This window comes from Macrobrachium nipponense, chromosome 32 (assembly GCF_015104395.2).
Source record: "Macrobrachium nipponense isolate FS-2020 chromosome 32, ASM1510439v2, whole genome shotgun sequence".
Taxonomy (NCBI): Eukaryota; Metazoa; Arthropoda; class Malacostraca; order Decapoda; family Palaemonidae; genus Macrobrachium; species Macrobrachium nipponense.
The window spans coordinates 67641647-67654146 of NC_061094.1; the positions used below are offsets into that span (position 1 = coordinate 67641647).

At 36.9% G+C, this 12500-nt stretch overlaps 3 protein-coding genes across 7 annotated transcripts in view; 2 read left to right on the forward strand and 1 right to left on the reverse strand.

Annotated features, from left to right (window-relative positions):
* Positions 1 to 3989, forward strand: part of LOC135207567 (uncharacterized) — a 75066-nt gene extending 71077 nt beyond the window's left edge. For all 3 annotated transcript variants that reach the window (XM_064239404.1, XM_064239403.1, XM_064239405.1), the window contains 4 exons: positions 1 to 213; positions 2459 to 2609; positions 2917 to 3070; positions 3659 to 3989. The exon at positions 1 to 213 is cut by the window's left edge. In XM_064239404.1, coding sequence (XP_064095474.1) covers positions 9 to 213; positions 2459 to 2609; positions 2917 to 3070; positions 3659 to 3880 — 732 coding nt within the window. In that variant the 5' untranslated portion in view covers positions 1 to 8 and the 3' untranslated portion in view covers positions 3881 to 3989. The remainder of the gene's footprint in view (positions 214 to 2458; positions 2610 to 2916; positions 3071 to 3658) is intronic.
* LOC135207569 (small ribosomal subunit protein uS7m-like) overlaps positions 1 to 12500 on the forward strand; it is a 143196-nt gene that overhangs the window by 83817 nt on the left and 46879 nt on the right. The gene's annotated exons all lie outside the window — the stretch shown is intronic.
* Positions 6321 to 12500, reverse strand: part of LOC135207566 (uncharacterized) — a 7676-nt gene continuing 1496 nt past the window's right edge. The window contains exons 3-5 of one of the 3 annotated variants that reach the window (XR_010312993.1): positions 12488 to 12500; positions 10914 to 11265; positions 6321 to 6735 (exon numbers count right to left, since the gene is read on the reverse strand). The exon at positions 12488 to 12500 is cut by the window's right edge and continues 141 nt beyond it. Coding sequence is in view for 2 of the 3 variants with exons in the window: in XM_064239401.1 (XP_064095471.1) it covers positions 6412 to 6735; positions 12488 to 12500 (337 nt within the window). In the remaining variant the exon portion in view is untranslated. Of the gene's footprint in view, positions 6736 to 10577; positions 11266 to 12487 lie in introns of those variants that run through there. The other 2 variants (XM_064239401.1, XM_064239402.1) reach the window with 2 other exon arrangements.

Genomic DNA, 12500 nt, shown 5'->3' on the forward strand with positions numbered 1-12500 from the left:
TCAGAGAGATGGACTTGAAGATTCTCCTTGTAATTGCCGTTGCAATATGCCTGAAGATGGACACATCCGCCGGAAGCATATACCATTCCCCAAGACACCAATGTATTCCACCTTTAGTTCGACTCCTACCACCCACCGTCTACTATGTTTCCGGGGTGTCTATATGTGGCCTTATTTGTTCCCAGACCAGCTGCTTGTTCTACGAATTCACAGGTTAGTCAGTTACCTCTTAGTCCAATTACCTGTGCACAGGAAAAAATGGCTGTAGGTTTGGTATTTACTTTATGTCAGTGCCAAAGTACTTGGGCTGAATGTGCTGAGAGAGAGAGAGAGAGAGAGAGAGAGAGAGAGAGAGAGAGAGAGAGAGAGAGAGAGAGAGAGGGCTGGGGGTGCGGGAGAGGGAGGGAGATTGGATGCAGGTAAAGAGAACAGCTGCAAGTATTCCAATACGTATACTTAAGATTCTATTTCCAAAAACGAAAAAGTATATCGTTTGCACTAACCTTGTACAAATTATGGGGAATACGATCAACTGTAAAGGCGTCGTTTGGAAATGGTAAAACTCCTTGTTGATGAAAATGGGCCAGGAGTTTGTGAATTTTTACGATCAAAGCGAAGTCTTAATGAGGATCGCCTTCCGACTGGCCCAGCCCGCCCCGGCTTGCCCCTGCCACTGCCCAGTCCGGCCCAACCCGGCCCGCCCCACCCCTACCCAGCCCGGCCCAGCGAAGCCCGGTCCAGCCCAGCCCGGCCCGGCCCGGCCCGCCCCTGCCCGGCTCGGCCCAGCCCAACCCAGCCAAGCCATAATTGTTATTATACGCTTATATCTCCGCAAGCATTATAGTCAGATAAAAAAATTCTTCTTGTTAATGAAGATGTTCATCTGTAAAATTTTTTTGTACATAAAAATTATTACGAAATTCGAATTTTTAAGATTTAAATATAATTTCCTTTCAATATTTCAGAAGGTAAGCTAAACCAGTTGAAAAAACACGGTTTGCCATAACAACAGAATTTTATCTGGTCAAGTAGTATATGTTAACTTCCATTATTGGGTCCATACATTATTGCTTCGTGAGTTCCACCTACAGGCGTCTTACTTGTGCATAGGAAACTGGTATATTAAAATAATCTGCCAAGATTTGTTAAGCCACATTCAACTTCCCTCTCGTTGAAGGTCATTGGATTACCATCCTTTTGGTCTTCTTCCAGAAAAAAAAAGAAAAAACCTTGCGTCCCTATTGGTCTCAGAAAAAGAAAAACCTTGCGTCCCTATTGGTCAGCTTCCAGAAAAAGGAAAAACCTTGGTCCCTATTGGTCAGCTTCCAGAAAAAGAAAACTTGCGTCCTATTGTCAGCTCCAGAAAAAGAAAAGCCTTCCGTCCCTAGTTTGCTCGTAGAGATGCACATCCCCAAGAGCTTAAGGGCAACGTACACTAGAAAATTTTGAAGGCATAAAAAAAGCCAGACCTGCATTTGGAACTCTGAAGGTGAACATGGATGCAACGAAGAACAGCCTTGGGAAATGTGGACTTGATCATACGGCTCGCGGGATATTTGGTCAGTTCTAGCAGGAACTAAAACGGTGCGAGGTTTTGAATATTCAAGTACGAAGTTAAGGCTTGTGAGATAAAAATTATTTATAACTTCGAAGAACTGCCTATTCGAGAAAACTGTAAGGTATAATTGATGAAGTAATTGGTTGCCCATAGGAGGATGGCCTCCAAAATGAGCAATGGCTTTGTCTACTCTATAAGAAGCATTACTTCTTGGAAACAACAAATATCAGGAATATTCACGATTTCTCTAACGCATGATCCTCTACACCTTCCAAATTTGAAATCAAGTGCTAAAAGAAGCCCTCTTATAAAGCTTGCAGTTAGTGCCAACAAGTCCTGGGTTTTTATCTCAGCATGGCACTTGCATAGATGCATGGTATTCGATCAAATAAACTCATATACCCTGTATCCATACAAAAATAAAAAGTGTGAATTAAATAGGATTTTTCAAGGTAAGGTATTGAAGATAACATTGATGATGTTACTAGCAACAGGCGAAACAACCTGAAAGAGAACCAGACACAAAGTTCCAGTGCTTGGCTTCAAGCCTCAATTCCATATTCCATCCCATTCCATTCCGAAGACACAAACACAAACAACAACAGAAATTATTCGGAGTAATTTGTATCTTGAATAATTATAGGTCTTCAATGACACATTTGTTTAATCCAAATGCATAGCCAATTAGACATCCTAGCAGGCAATACCATATTAAAAAGAGATATCTGAGTAACCCAACAGTAACTGTTTAGTGTGTTTTCAAACCGATTCCTTGTTTCTCATGATTCTAATTAACATCTGTTCTACTTTATTATGTTCGTTTTCGTACTGATTCCTTGTTTGTCATGATTCTAATTATCATGTATTGTTAATGATTTAGGTTATTCTTATATTCCGCAGAAACGGATGGGACTTGCAAGATCCATGGCATAGGAATGGAGCCGACGAACGTTTATGTGAACACTGATGCTGCAGCGCCCCCCGAAGGGGGACCTCTTCGGGAGAAGGCTAAAGCACAACCAACATACCCCCAACCGTCAATGTTGAACGCGTGAGTAAAAGCCCCAAGCAGCTGAAATAGTTTTCAATACTGTTTATGCGACATTGGAGATTTCATTTTTTTTCTTGACAATGGCACTTGTCTCTAATCTTTCTGCAGAGTATTTATAAAATATAATGGAGTGTCTGAAAAGGCTGAAGTGAAATGCTTTTTCCTTTCGCAAAATGAATTTCTTTTTTGCCTAATTCCACACTTACTGGCTACACATATCACCTGTTGGTATATTGCTAACACATTCTCGTCAAGCTTTCGCTATGTATTTTGTATGCTTTTGGTACTAATGACAGAATCTTTACAGTTCCCTTGCAATTGATGACAATATGACGACTCACTGGGAGAATGGATGGGTGAAGCCTTGGTGGATGGTTGACCTCGGAGCTTACTATATCATCCACCACGTTAACATCTTGCCAAGACAGGGATACTTCAGTTTTCGGTTCCAAGAAGTGGAGGTAGGCAATTGAATCGTCTATAGTCTAGTCAGGATTAATAGAGTATTCTATTAAACCTGGGTAAGGGAACTGGCCAAAAAGACAGATCTCGTGCTAAGCGTCGGGGAATGAATCTTCTCATAAAATGTGGTGTTTAGTATACTTCTTTTTTAATCGTCCGAATTTTATATAAAAAGGGTATTAATCCTGTGGTTTCCCAGAGTGATGGTGACCATGGCATGCATGAAATCAATGGACTCGTAACACTGGACCATTGAGCCTTCTCCGATGGTTTTAAATATTAAAATTGATAGTTTGCTAATCTGGATATATCAACATAAGCGTGGATTCAGTTGACGTCAAAATTTACGAAGTTTTTATCTTTGAAATCAGCATTAAATCAATAAAAACATCAATTGGCAGCAGGAGCGACAGTTGAAGTCAATACAATAAAGAGCAAAGCTGTCCTGCAGCAGAAGTTTTCCGTCATCGCAGTCGTTTAATAAGAGGTTGTGAAGACCGCCTGCTTTAGCTGCGATTTTGAGTTAATACGCCTCGAGAGAACTGGACGAATCAGCTCTCCTTTTGAACCCCCTTTCATATTTCCAGATTCGAGCTGGTCCAGAGCTGAAAACGGACGCAGACTTGACCACGTGGGAATTCATAGGATTCTACCCAGGCATCTACCAAGATGGTGGTGGTCGTCTGACGTTCAACCATACCCAGGGAGTCTGTGGACGCTTTCTCTCCGTGCAGCGAATCAACGCCCTGAGTGATACTTTAGCTCTCGCCGAGGTTCTGGTTTACGTTCGTCAAAATGCGACATATTAAGATGTAAAGCCATTTTGTTTCTGTGCCTAATCGGCATACTTTCAGTTTGCATTGAGGGTAATTTGGTGATGTGTGAAAATCATTCGCAAGCAGAATTATCATTGCAATTTACTGGAGATGCCCGTATCTACATCTCCAGTGTATATATATATATATATATATATATATATATATATATATATATATATATATATATATATATATATATATATATATGATATATATATATATATATATATATATTATATATATATATATATATATATATATATAGATATCTAGATATATATATATATATATATATATATATACTATATATATATATATATATTTACACACACACATGTATATATATGTATGTATATATATTATTTTTTTCTTCTTTTCTTAAATATTGTTTCTGCCGAGAATCATTGAGGATTTTATTTTACTAATTTTGTTTACATTTTTTTAAAGCTTTATCTTTAACTGAATCGTCTGGTATCATTCTAAAAAAAATTTATTTCTTTTTATCCGACATATTGATTTATGGGTACTAAAACTGGCGTTCCAACATTCTTTTATCTTTGGCCATTGTGTCTATGCCACCAATTTCTTATCATTTTTATTCTCCATACACTGTCACATCTGACATTCCATTCTTGTGGGCTGATTTCTTTTCAAAATAGGTTGTTATGGAATTTAACAAAGTAGTATCAATCTTGATACATTTTGCCTAATGTCCGAGGGAGCTGGCTTCTGATTGCTTTTAAATGATAAAGTATAGGGAAACCATGAAAAGAAAGTGACCTTGTGAGAGAACAGCTACCTTTATATGCTCAAGCTCACACTTTGAGTAAGTCCTCATTTGCACGTTTATTACGCCAACTTTAGGAGCATCACCATCGGTTGATGGAAATGGGAACAGATGACGACAGGTTTCATGATATTTCTGAAGAAAAAAAAAAAAACTTCAGAAATATGAGTTTTATAGTTGTATGACCGTGGTCTGAGAGGTAACTTCCAAAAGCTAGGACGTGCTTCTAGTGAATTAACTTGACTGAAGAACATATAAACCCATCGGACTTTACAATTATTTATCATAAAAACAGCAAACCTGTGAAGAAGAGTCAGCAAACAAATCTCCCCACAAAATAAAAAATAAAAAAAAGAAATAAATGAAATTTCTCTTGAAGCTTATCAGGTTACAATTAACACGTCCCTTCATTTTGTACGCAATTATGTAGCACAAGTTCTAGAGTTAGCCTCTCCTTACATGTTTGAAATTTTGGCACCTATTTTGCACTTTTGTGCATCATTCTTCAAAGCGGCTTTTTATTTATTTGTTTACTTTTTTATTTAACACCTTGTTGAGGGTTGTAGCCTCCCTCCACGATAGTTGTATTATATTTACTGTGTGAAAGGGTGGCACTACGTGGTCTGGCAATTTTCATAAAGTTTCAGACTTTCCTGGTAAACTTATTAAGGGTTCACTCTACCTGATGTGCTCTCTGTAATTCCGGAATTTTCCTTTTATGGCTTTTTCTTTTTTTGGAGTAATAAACGTGGGTGCTGGAACCGTAGGTAAGAAGGTACTACTGTGCATGTACACACTGTGCAGATTCCTTCAATGAATAACAAATTTGAAGTTTGTTTTGAAGTCATAAGAGGTATGAGAGCCTAGGAACTAGACAGGAAGAGGGAAGGAATAAAATCGTGCTTTCAGGTTGATTAGACTAACAGTAATAAAAATCGATGTTATCATATAATGACATCACAGTTAATGATAGAAATGCTAGAACTTTGACAATAATGAATTATTTTATTAATAATTTGACTGTATGGAGGTTTTTACATGACCTTAAAGGTAATGTTAATGCTCAAGAGAAATAGTAATTATATAACCTTGGAATAAAACAAACTTGTTATCTGTGCAACAAATATATTTAAGATTTTTATAGGCAGCATCAATAGGACAAAATCAGTCCTGCTTTAAAATGTCTACCACAATTAATACCCTCATTCCCAATTTTTATTTAGTTATCCTGAAAGGATTTCAGTCGTTTATCCTGGAAATAATAATTTGCAGGTTTTTATTCAAACTTTTCACCTTATCAATCACATGTTATGACACTTGGCACGGCCTTTTATACATGCCTATACATAATTATACACATCAGTGCAATGAACTGAGAAAAATCACAGGTTGTTGAGTGCTCCTGAAAGGTTGTGTGATACCTTGACTAACAAAATTATCTCAATAAATATGGCAGTTTCCAGAATTACAGAATATCAGTTTATACATAAAAATTCAAAGAATCTTAAATCATTACAGAATTAAGAAAAAAATAGTGGCAATTTCAGAGTGCATGATTAATATTTGAAATGACAGTAATAATGAGCGAACATATCGACGACTATTGAACTTCCTAGAATACATGAGGCTTTATGTCTTAGAGAGAGAGAGAGAGAGAGAGAGAGAGAGAGAGAGAGAGAGAGAGAGAGAGAGAGAGAGAGAGAGAGAGAGAGAGAAACACTGCTTTTGTGTTTTTTTAACTCATTGTGAACTCGGGAGACAGCAGGCATTTATCTTTTTCGAGGAGTCGTCTATAACAACTAGAGTGCGGCTGCCGAGGATGAAGTAGAACCAGTGCAAACTTTTCTGTGACAGTGATTAGAGAACTGAACCATAGGACTTCAGGCCTTAAATGCTCTTTTAGGCACATGTTAAGGAAGCGTAACTTTTCCGCTTCGTGCCATAAAACAGAAATGGTGCCGCGACTCAGCCAACAGCAGCCATGATGTGATCTATGTGGGCTTTCAGACCTCCTGGCAATTACGGAGGATTTTGTCTTTTGCTCAACTAATCGGATCACCTGTGAGGAAAGAAAGGTAGATGTGATATCTATGTAGAAACTCCAACTTCACACCAAAGGAGAGATGTAAAATACCTCTGCGTCAACAAGTACAAGGCACCAGGTTGAGAGTCTCATTCAGAACAATGGTAGATTCACATCAACCATGCATTTGACGTCTAGGCCAGTCCTGTACGACCCTCCTGATTGGCTATTGATAAGCCAGTCACAGGGCTGGAAACTCTCAGTCTCTCTCGAGAGTTCACGTGGGTAGGATCTATGTTCCACCTCTCCTGAGGGGTACGTCTTTCAGGAGAGGTGGAACATACATCCTGCCTATGTGAACTCTCGAGAGAGACTGAGAGTTTCCAGCCATGTGATTGGCTCATCAACAGCCAATCAGGAGTGTCGTACGCGACTGGCCTAGACGTCCACGGTTGATGTGAATCTACTATAGCAACTTAAGGCGCTGTCACACTAGTGAAATTTCCGTTGACTTTTGAATTTGACGTCGACTTTTCATGTTTTGATGACGACTTTCTGGTGTCGTCGTCATGAATTTTGAAAACGGTACCGATCGAATTCAATTCATCGCTACCGTCGACTTTATTGTTTGTTTATATCTCGGAGAGCGCGCAATTCAAGTCATCAGATGCAAGATGGAGTTCTTGGTACAGTTGACAAGATTGCCAGAACAGTTTTTGGTCGAAGATATGAGGGAGAGACAAAGCTTATGGGACCATAAGCCATGATAATTTTATGAAAAAGGGTCTTAAATGAATTTTATGAAAAAGGGTCTTAAATGAAAAAATTACCAAGAAATCACCATGCGACTCGGGGAAAATATTCTAGAACTTGCTGATCTTCATACAGATAAGCATGCTATATCGTAAATAGTATCGGATTGTTATATAGCCTAGGTCTGCTCTCGTTTTTTTTCCTTTTTTTCATTAGCAAATAATATAAACAAAAATCTTGAAAATTTTTGCAGTGTTTCTCTAGCTTAATTTATAATACAGTCTGACTGGGGTTGTGTAAACAAGGTTACGAATAGGCTATCTAGGCTAGCCCTAGCTTATTTTTTTTAAAATAAAACTTTTCACATCTTTTTAACCAGTACCGAACCCAAACACTTTTTTTTAATTCTATGCAGCATCATTAAACACATGCAAGCAGACCAACTGGTTGCTTTGTGTTATAAAGCATAGTTGTTTTATCATTCCGGGAAGTCACAGCTCAGATGGTTTGTTTACGTTTTGACGACGACAACCACGGCATGAAGAAGAACGTGTGTGACAACCAGAGTACGGAATGATGTTGACTTCTTTGGAAAGTCGACGGAAATTTTGCTAGTGTGACAGCGTCTTTAGGCAGAATATTTTTTCCGTACTGGAAGTTAAGAAGCCATTATTGCATTTGCTTTGTAAACAACACCAACTTCACTTAATTTCATTTATCAAAAGATGAAATATTCTTGGGAGTTAATGTAGATGTTTCATAAGAAAATGTTCAGTGTAAATAATTAGTTTTCAACCATTTTTATGTTTCTGTGCAATGTCTCACTAGCATATGTTGTGCAATGTCTCACTAGCATATGTTATGAAGTTCCACGCTAATGTATCAGTGTCCCTATAATGGCTTAGGAATAAAGCTGACATCAGTTATGATATACAACCCATATTCATTATCCTTGCAGTTGTTATACGTATGTTATATTAAGGTATATACATATGCATATATATATATATATATATATATATATATATATATATATATATATATATATATATATAAATATCTAATAAAAGGAGCCATAAAAACACAAAATGTAGAGAGAAAAGTACTATATTTCAGAGACTGCTGTCTCTCTCTTCAGGTATATGAATGAGAAAAGTTTACAGAAAAGGTGGTATTTATACCAAGAGATTCGTCCACAAGTAAGCCAATTTAGGTCACCCCCGCTGATAATCTTCCTTTAATCTTCTAAGCATTGGTTGAATGAACACTGCGTCGACGATGTCCGATGTCCAATTCCCTTTTGAGATGTTTCATTACCTGCTTCTCTTTTATTAAGGCCGATTCCATCATTTGACTCTTGTACCGGCAGTTTGCTGCTATAAATTACAAGAGTCAAATGATGGAATCGGCCTTAATAAAAGAGAAGCAGGTAATGAACATCTCAAAAGGGAATTGGACATCGGACATCGTCGACGCAGTGTTCATTCAACCAACGCTTAAGAAGATTAAAGGAAGATTATCAGCGGGGGTGACCTAAATTGGCTACTTTGTGGACGAATCTCTTGGTATAAATACCACCTTTTCTGTAAACTTTTCTCATTCATATACCTGAAGAGAGAGACAGCAGTCTCTGAAATATAGTACTTTTCTCTCTACATTTTGGTGTTTTTATGGGGTCTTTTATTAGATGGAATTCTGTTGTTACAGAACATTTTTACCAGTCATATATAAATATATATATATATATATATATATATATATATATATATATATATATATATATATATATATATATATATATATATATATATATATTTTCATATTCAGTGGATCTCCAAATATTTCAGGATTCACGGATTCACTTATTCGCAAGTTTCTCTTTTAACCGCTTCAGTTTTGCTCAAGTTCAAGTTTAATTCTTTTAGATTTCTCTTTTATTTGCAGAAGCCAATTTTTAAAATATTTTCATATTGGTCTACGGTTATTTAATTTAGGAGCCTATTTCCACCACTTTCAAATTTCTTAGATACCTCGAGTGGTAGGAAGAGGCCCCAATTTCAGATCTTAAAACCCAACTTGCTATGTTTCTTGGTACTTTCAATATTGTATGGTACATTTGATTATTTTTTTTGCACTTTATTTCCTTCTTTCTTGCTGAGATTCAATACTCCCATGCCATACATGGATGATGGCATTGCTAACCCCCTTTCAGTACAACTTCCCTATCATCTCTTTGCTGCAACTTTTACTAATGACTGCATTAGCCATGTTTTCAATCTCTTTTTCTTTCATCTGGGGCACTTTTTATTCATCCTCTGTAGCAGTCTTTTGTGTTGTTGATTTTTACACCAAGATTTCTTATTTGCTTGAACTATTTCTGTTCCTTCAATGCACAGAAGGTTTTGCTTACGTTATACTCTACTGTACTAGCCGTCGAATATTGATATATTGTTTTTGTCTTTATTTATATTTAGGCCACACCACTAACTTTGTCAACAAGAATTCATATGGGTTTTGTTATTTCTTCAAAGAAATTATCTCGGATCAATCCATCATCTGCACAGAATAGTGTCACAATTCTTAGAATATCATTTGTACCTTCTAATTTTTCGATGATCAGGTAAGTTACTAAGAAGAATATGGTTGAACCATTCCACCTCTGTCTTAAGCCATTGTACTTTTTTTTTATTTATTTATTTATTTGCTCTGTATTGTGAAGACGCAAAGTTGTCGTGTCATTTGTAAATATCTTTTCCACTACATTTATTACTTGTGCATGTATTTCATGCACTAGTATTTCACCATGTTCTTAATAAGCTAGTAAAACCTGATTGCAGTTCATGCGTCTTCCATACATTTCAGTTATGTTTTTCTATTCTGCTCTTCAAGATCCCCTTGGATACTTTATGCGACACATTCTTTTGGTTTTTTTTTGGCCTAAAATCCCTTACCGTGTGGTATTGCTTGTTTGGTGTGAGTGTTGTTTTTGTATTTAAATCGGCTGTTCTGGTATATAAAACAAGAGTTCACCTAGTTTGGAAATGCTACCTGTACCTGGCTTGATACCAAATTGTTTATATTTCTTTGGCTAACGATCACTGATTGAAATTATGAATAACCCAATGACCAATTAAAACCTCGTGTATTTCAAAACCTCTCCAGATTTTGTGTACATTACTTATATTGAAAATCAGTGAACAATAAAAAAATCGTAGAAATATTAGTGTATGGAAAAATAAGAATAGGGAATTGTCAGTATAATACCAGTTGCTAAAGAAATAAGAGAGCAATTTTCAGAATGGTAACTGACAATTAACTAAAAAAAATACATAACACTGACAACCTATGCTACAAAATTTCCACTGGTTTTCAGATAGATAAATAACTGTTTACAGTCAATAAAAAAGTGAATAGTACTGTGTAGAATCTTATGGAAAAGATTTTAAACCAAAATAATTTACCATGACAACAACAATTTAGTTGTATATAACTTGTTATCCCCACTGAAGCCTCGAACTACACCAATTGCTCCTTAAATCTAGTTTTAATGAATGATCTTGGCCTTCCCATCCTTTCCAGTTTATAAGCATCTTAGTTGTATGGACTCTTGCGAACATAAACCAAAACATCAGCAAGAGCTAACACATCATTCAGGCTGTTGTTTCGCTGCACAGAGAGAAATCTTCCGCATACTCCTTGGGTATTATTGAACTGAATACGAGCATTCCCACCTGCATAGACACCTGGGTAAAATCCTACTAATTCCCACTGAGTCAAGTTTCCGTCCGTTTTCAACTGTGGACCAGCTCGAACCTGGAAAGATGAGAGGGCGTTCAAAGTAAAAGACTTGTTTAGTTCTTTTTCGGCAACCACTGTGAAGACAATAACCTCTGGCAAAGACTAACTTCACTTTCTATAGACTTTGTCGTCGCTTCCACCACTGAGTGACATTTATATTGATTTCATACTGAATGAAAATGCCCCCCCCCAAAAAAAAAAAAAAAAAAAAAAAAAAAAAAACTTACCTTTTTTCGTGTAACTTTACTACCGAGACCACATGAAGTCTATTGAATCTCAGCTTAGTGTTGGCAAGTCATGATTAACAACAACTATTGATATTCAAAATCATCGCAGATTTAGTGATCCTGAATTATGGGTCTGTCTGTTGATTTCATACATACCGTCGTCGTCATCACAATGAAAATAACAACATTAAATTGTGTAGATTAGTCTTAGATGATGATCATCTTGAAAAATGGTTAACCTGTTGGTGTTTTGAGTAGATTTTCTGTGCATACCTAGTTACATATTCGCCTAACCTATAATGAATATGACACAATTCATGTTAATTAGACAATTCAATCAATTTCAATACCAAACCCTTAAACTTTACAAGCCAGACGGAAGACTATCCTCGAAAATAATCGCCAAGTAGGAATTTCCAAGAGCCACGATATCCTTTTGCAGTGATCTTAAAGTGATCAATCTTACCAAATAATGAGTTTGTCTCTCCTCCATTAAAATAACTAAGTAAAAGTATAATTTAGTGAAGGGAACGTTTTCGGTCACTGGGACAGAAAATTAAAAAGTAACTGGAGGCGGAGAAAACATCTCATATTACTATTGTAGATTCACATCGCCGTACATTTAATGTCTAGGCACGTCCCTTACGACGCTCCTGATTGGCTGTTGAGAACCCAGTGACAGGGCTGGAAACTCTCAGTCTCTCTCGAGAGTTCATATAAGCAGAATGTACGTTCCATGTCTCCTGAGGGATACGTCTCTCAGGAGAGGTGGAACATACATCCTGCCTATGTGAACTCTTGAGAGAGACTGAGAGTTTCCAGCCATGTGATTGGCTTATCAACAGCCAATCAGGAGTGTCGTAAGGGACTGGCCTAGACGTCAAATGCACGGTTGATGTGAATCTACTATAGTAATACTGCATTTATGCCACCATTTTATTAACGCTTAAGTATGCATTTTTGAAGCTGGAAAGACTGAAATCAAAAGATAAAACGACTTGGCTCCTTACCTCCACACTTTGG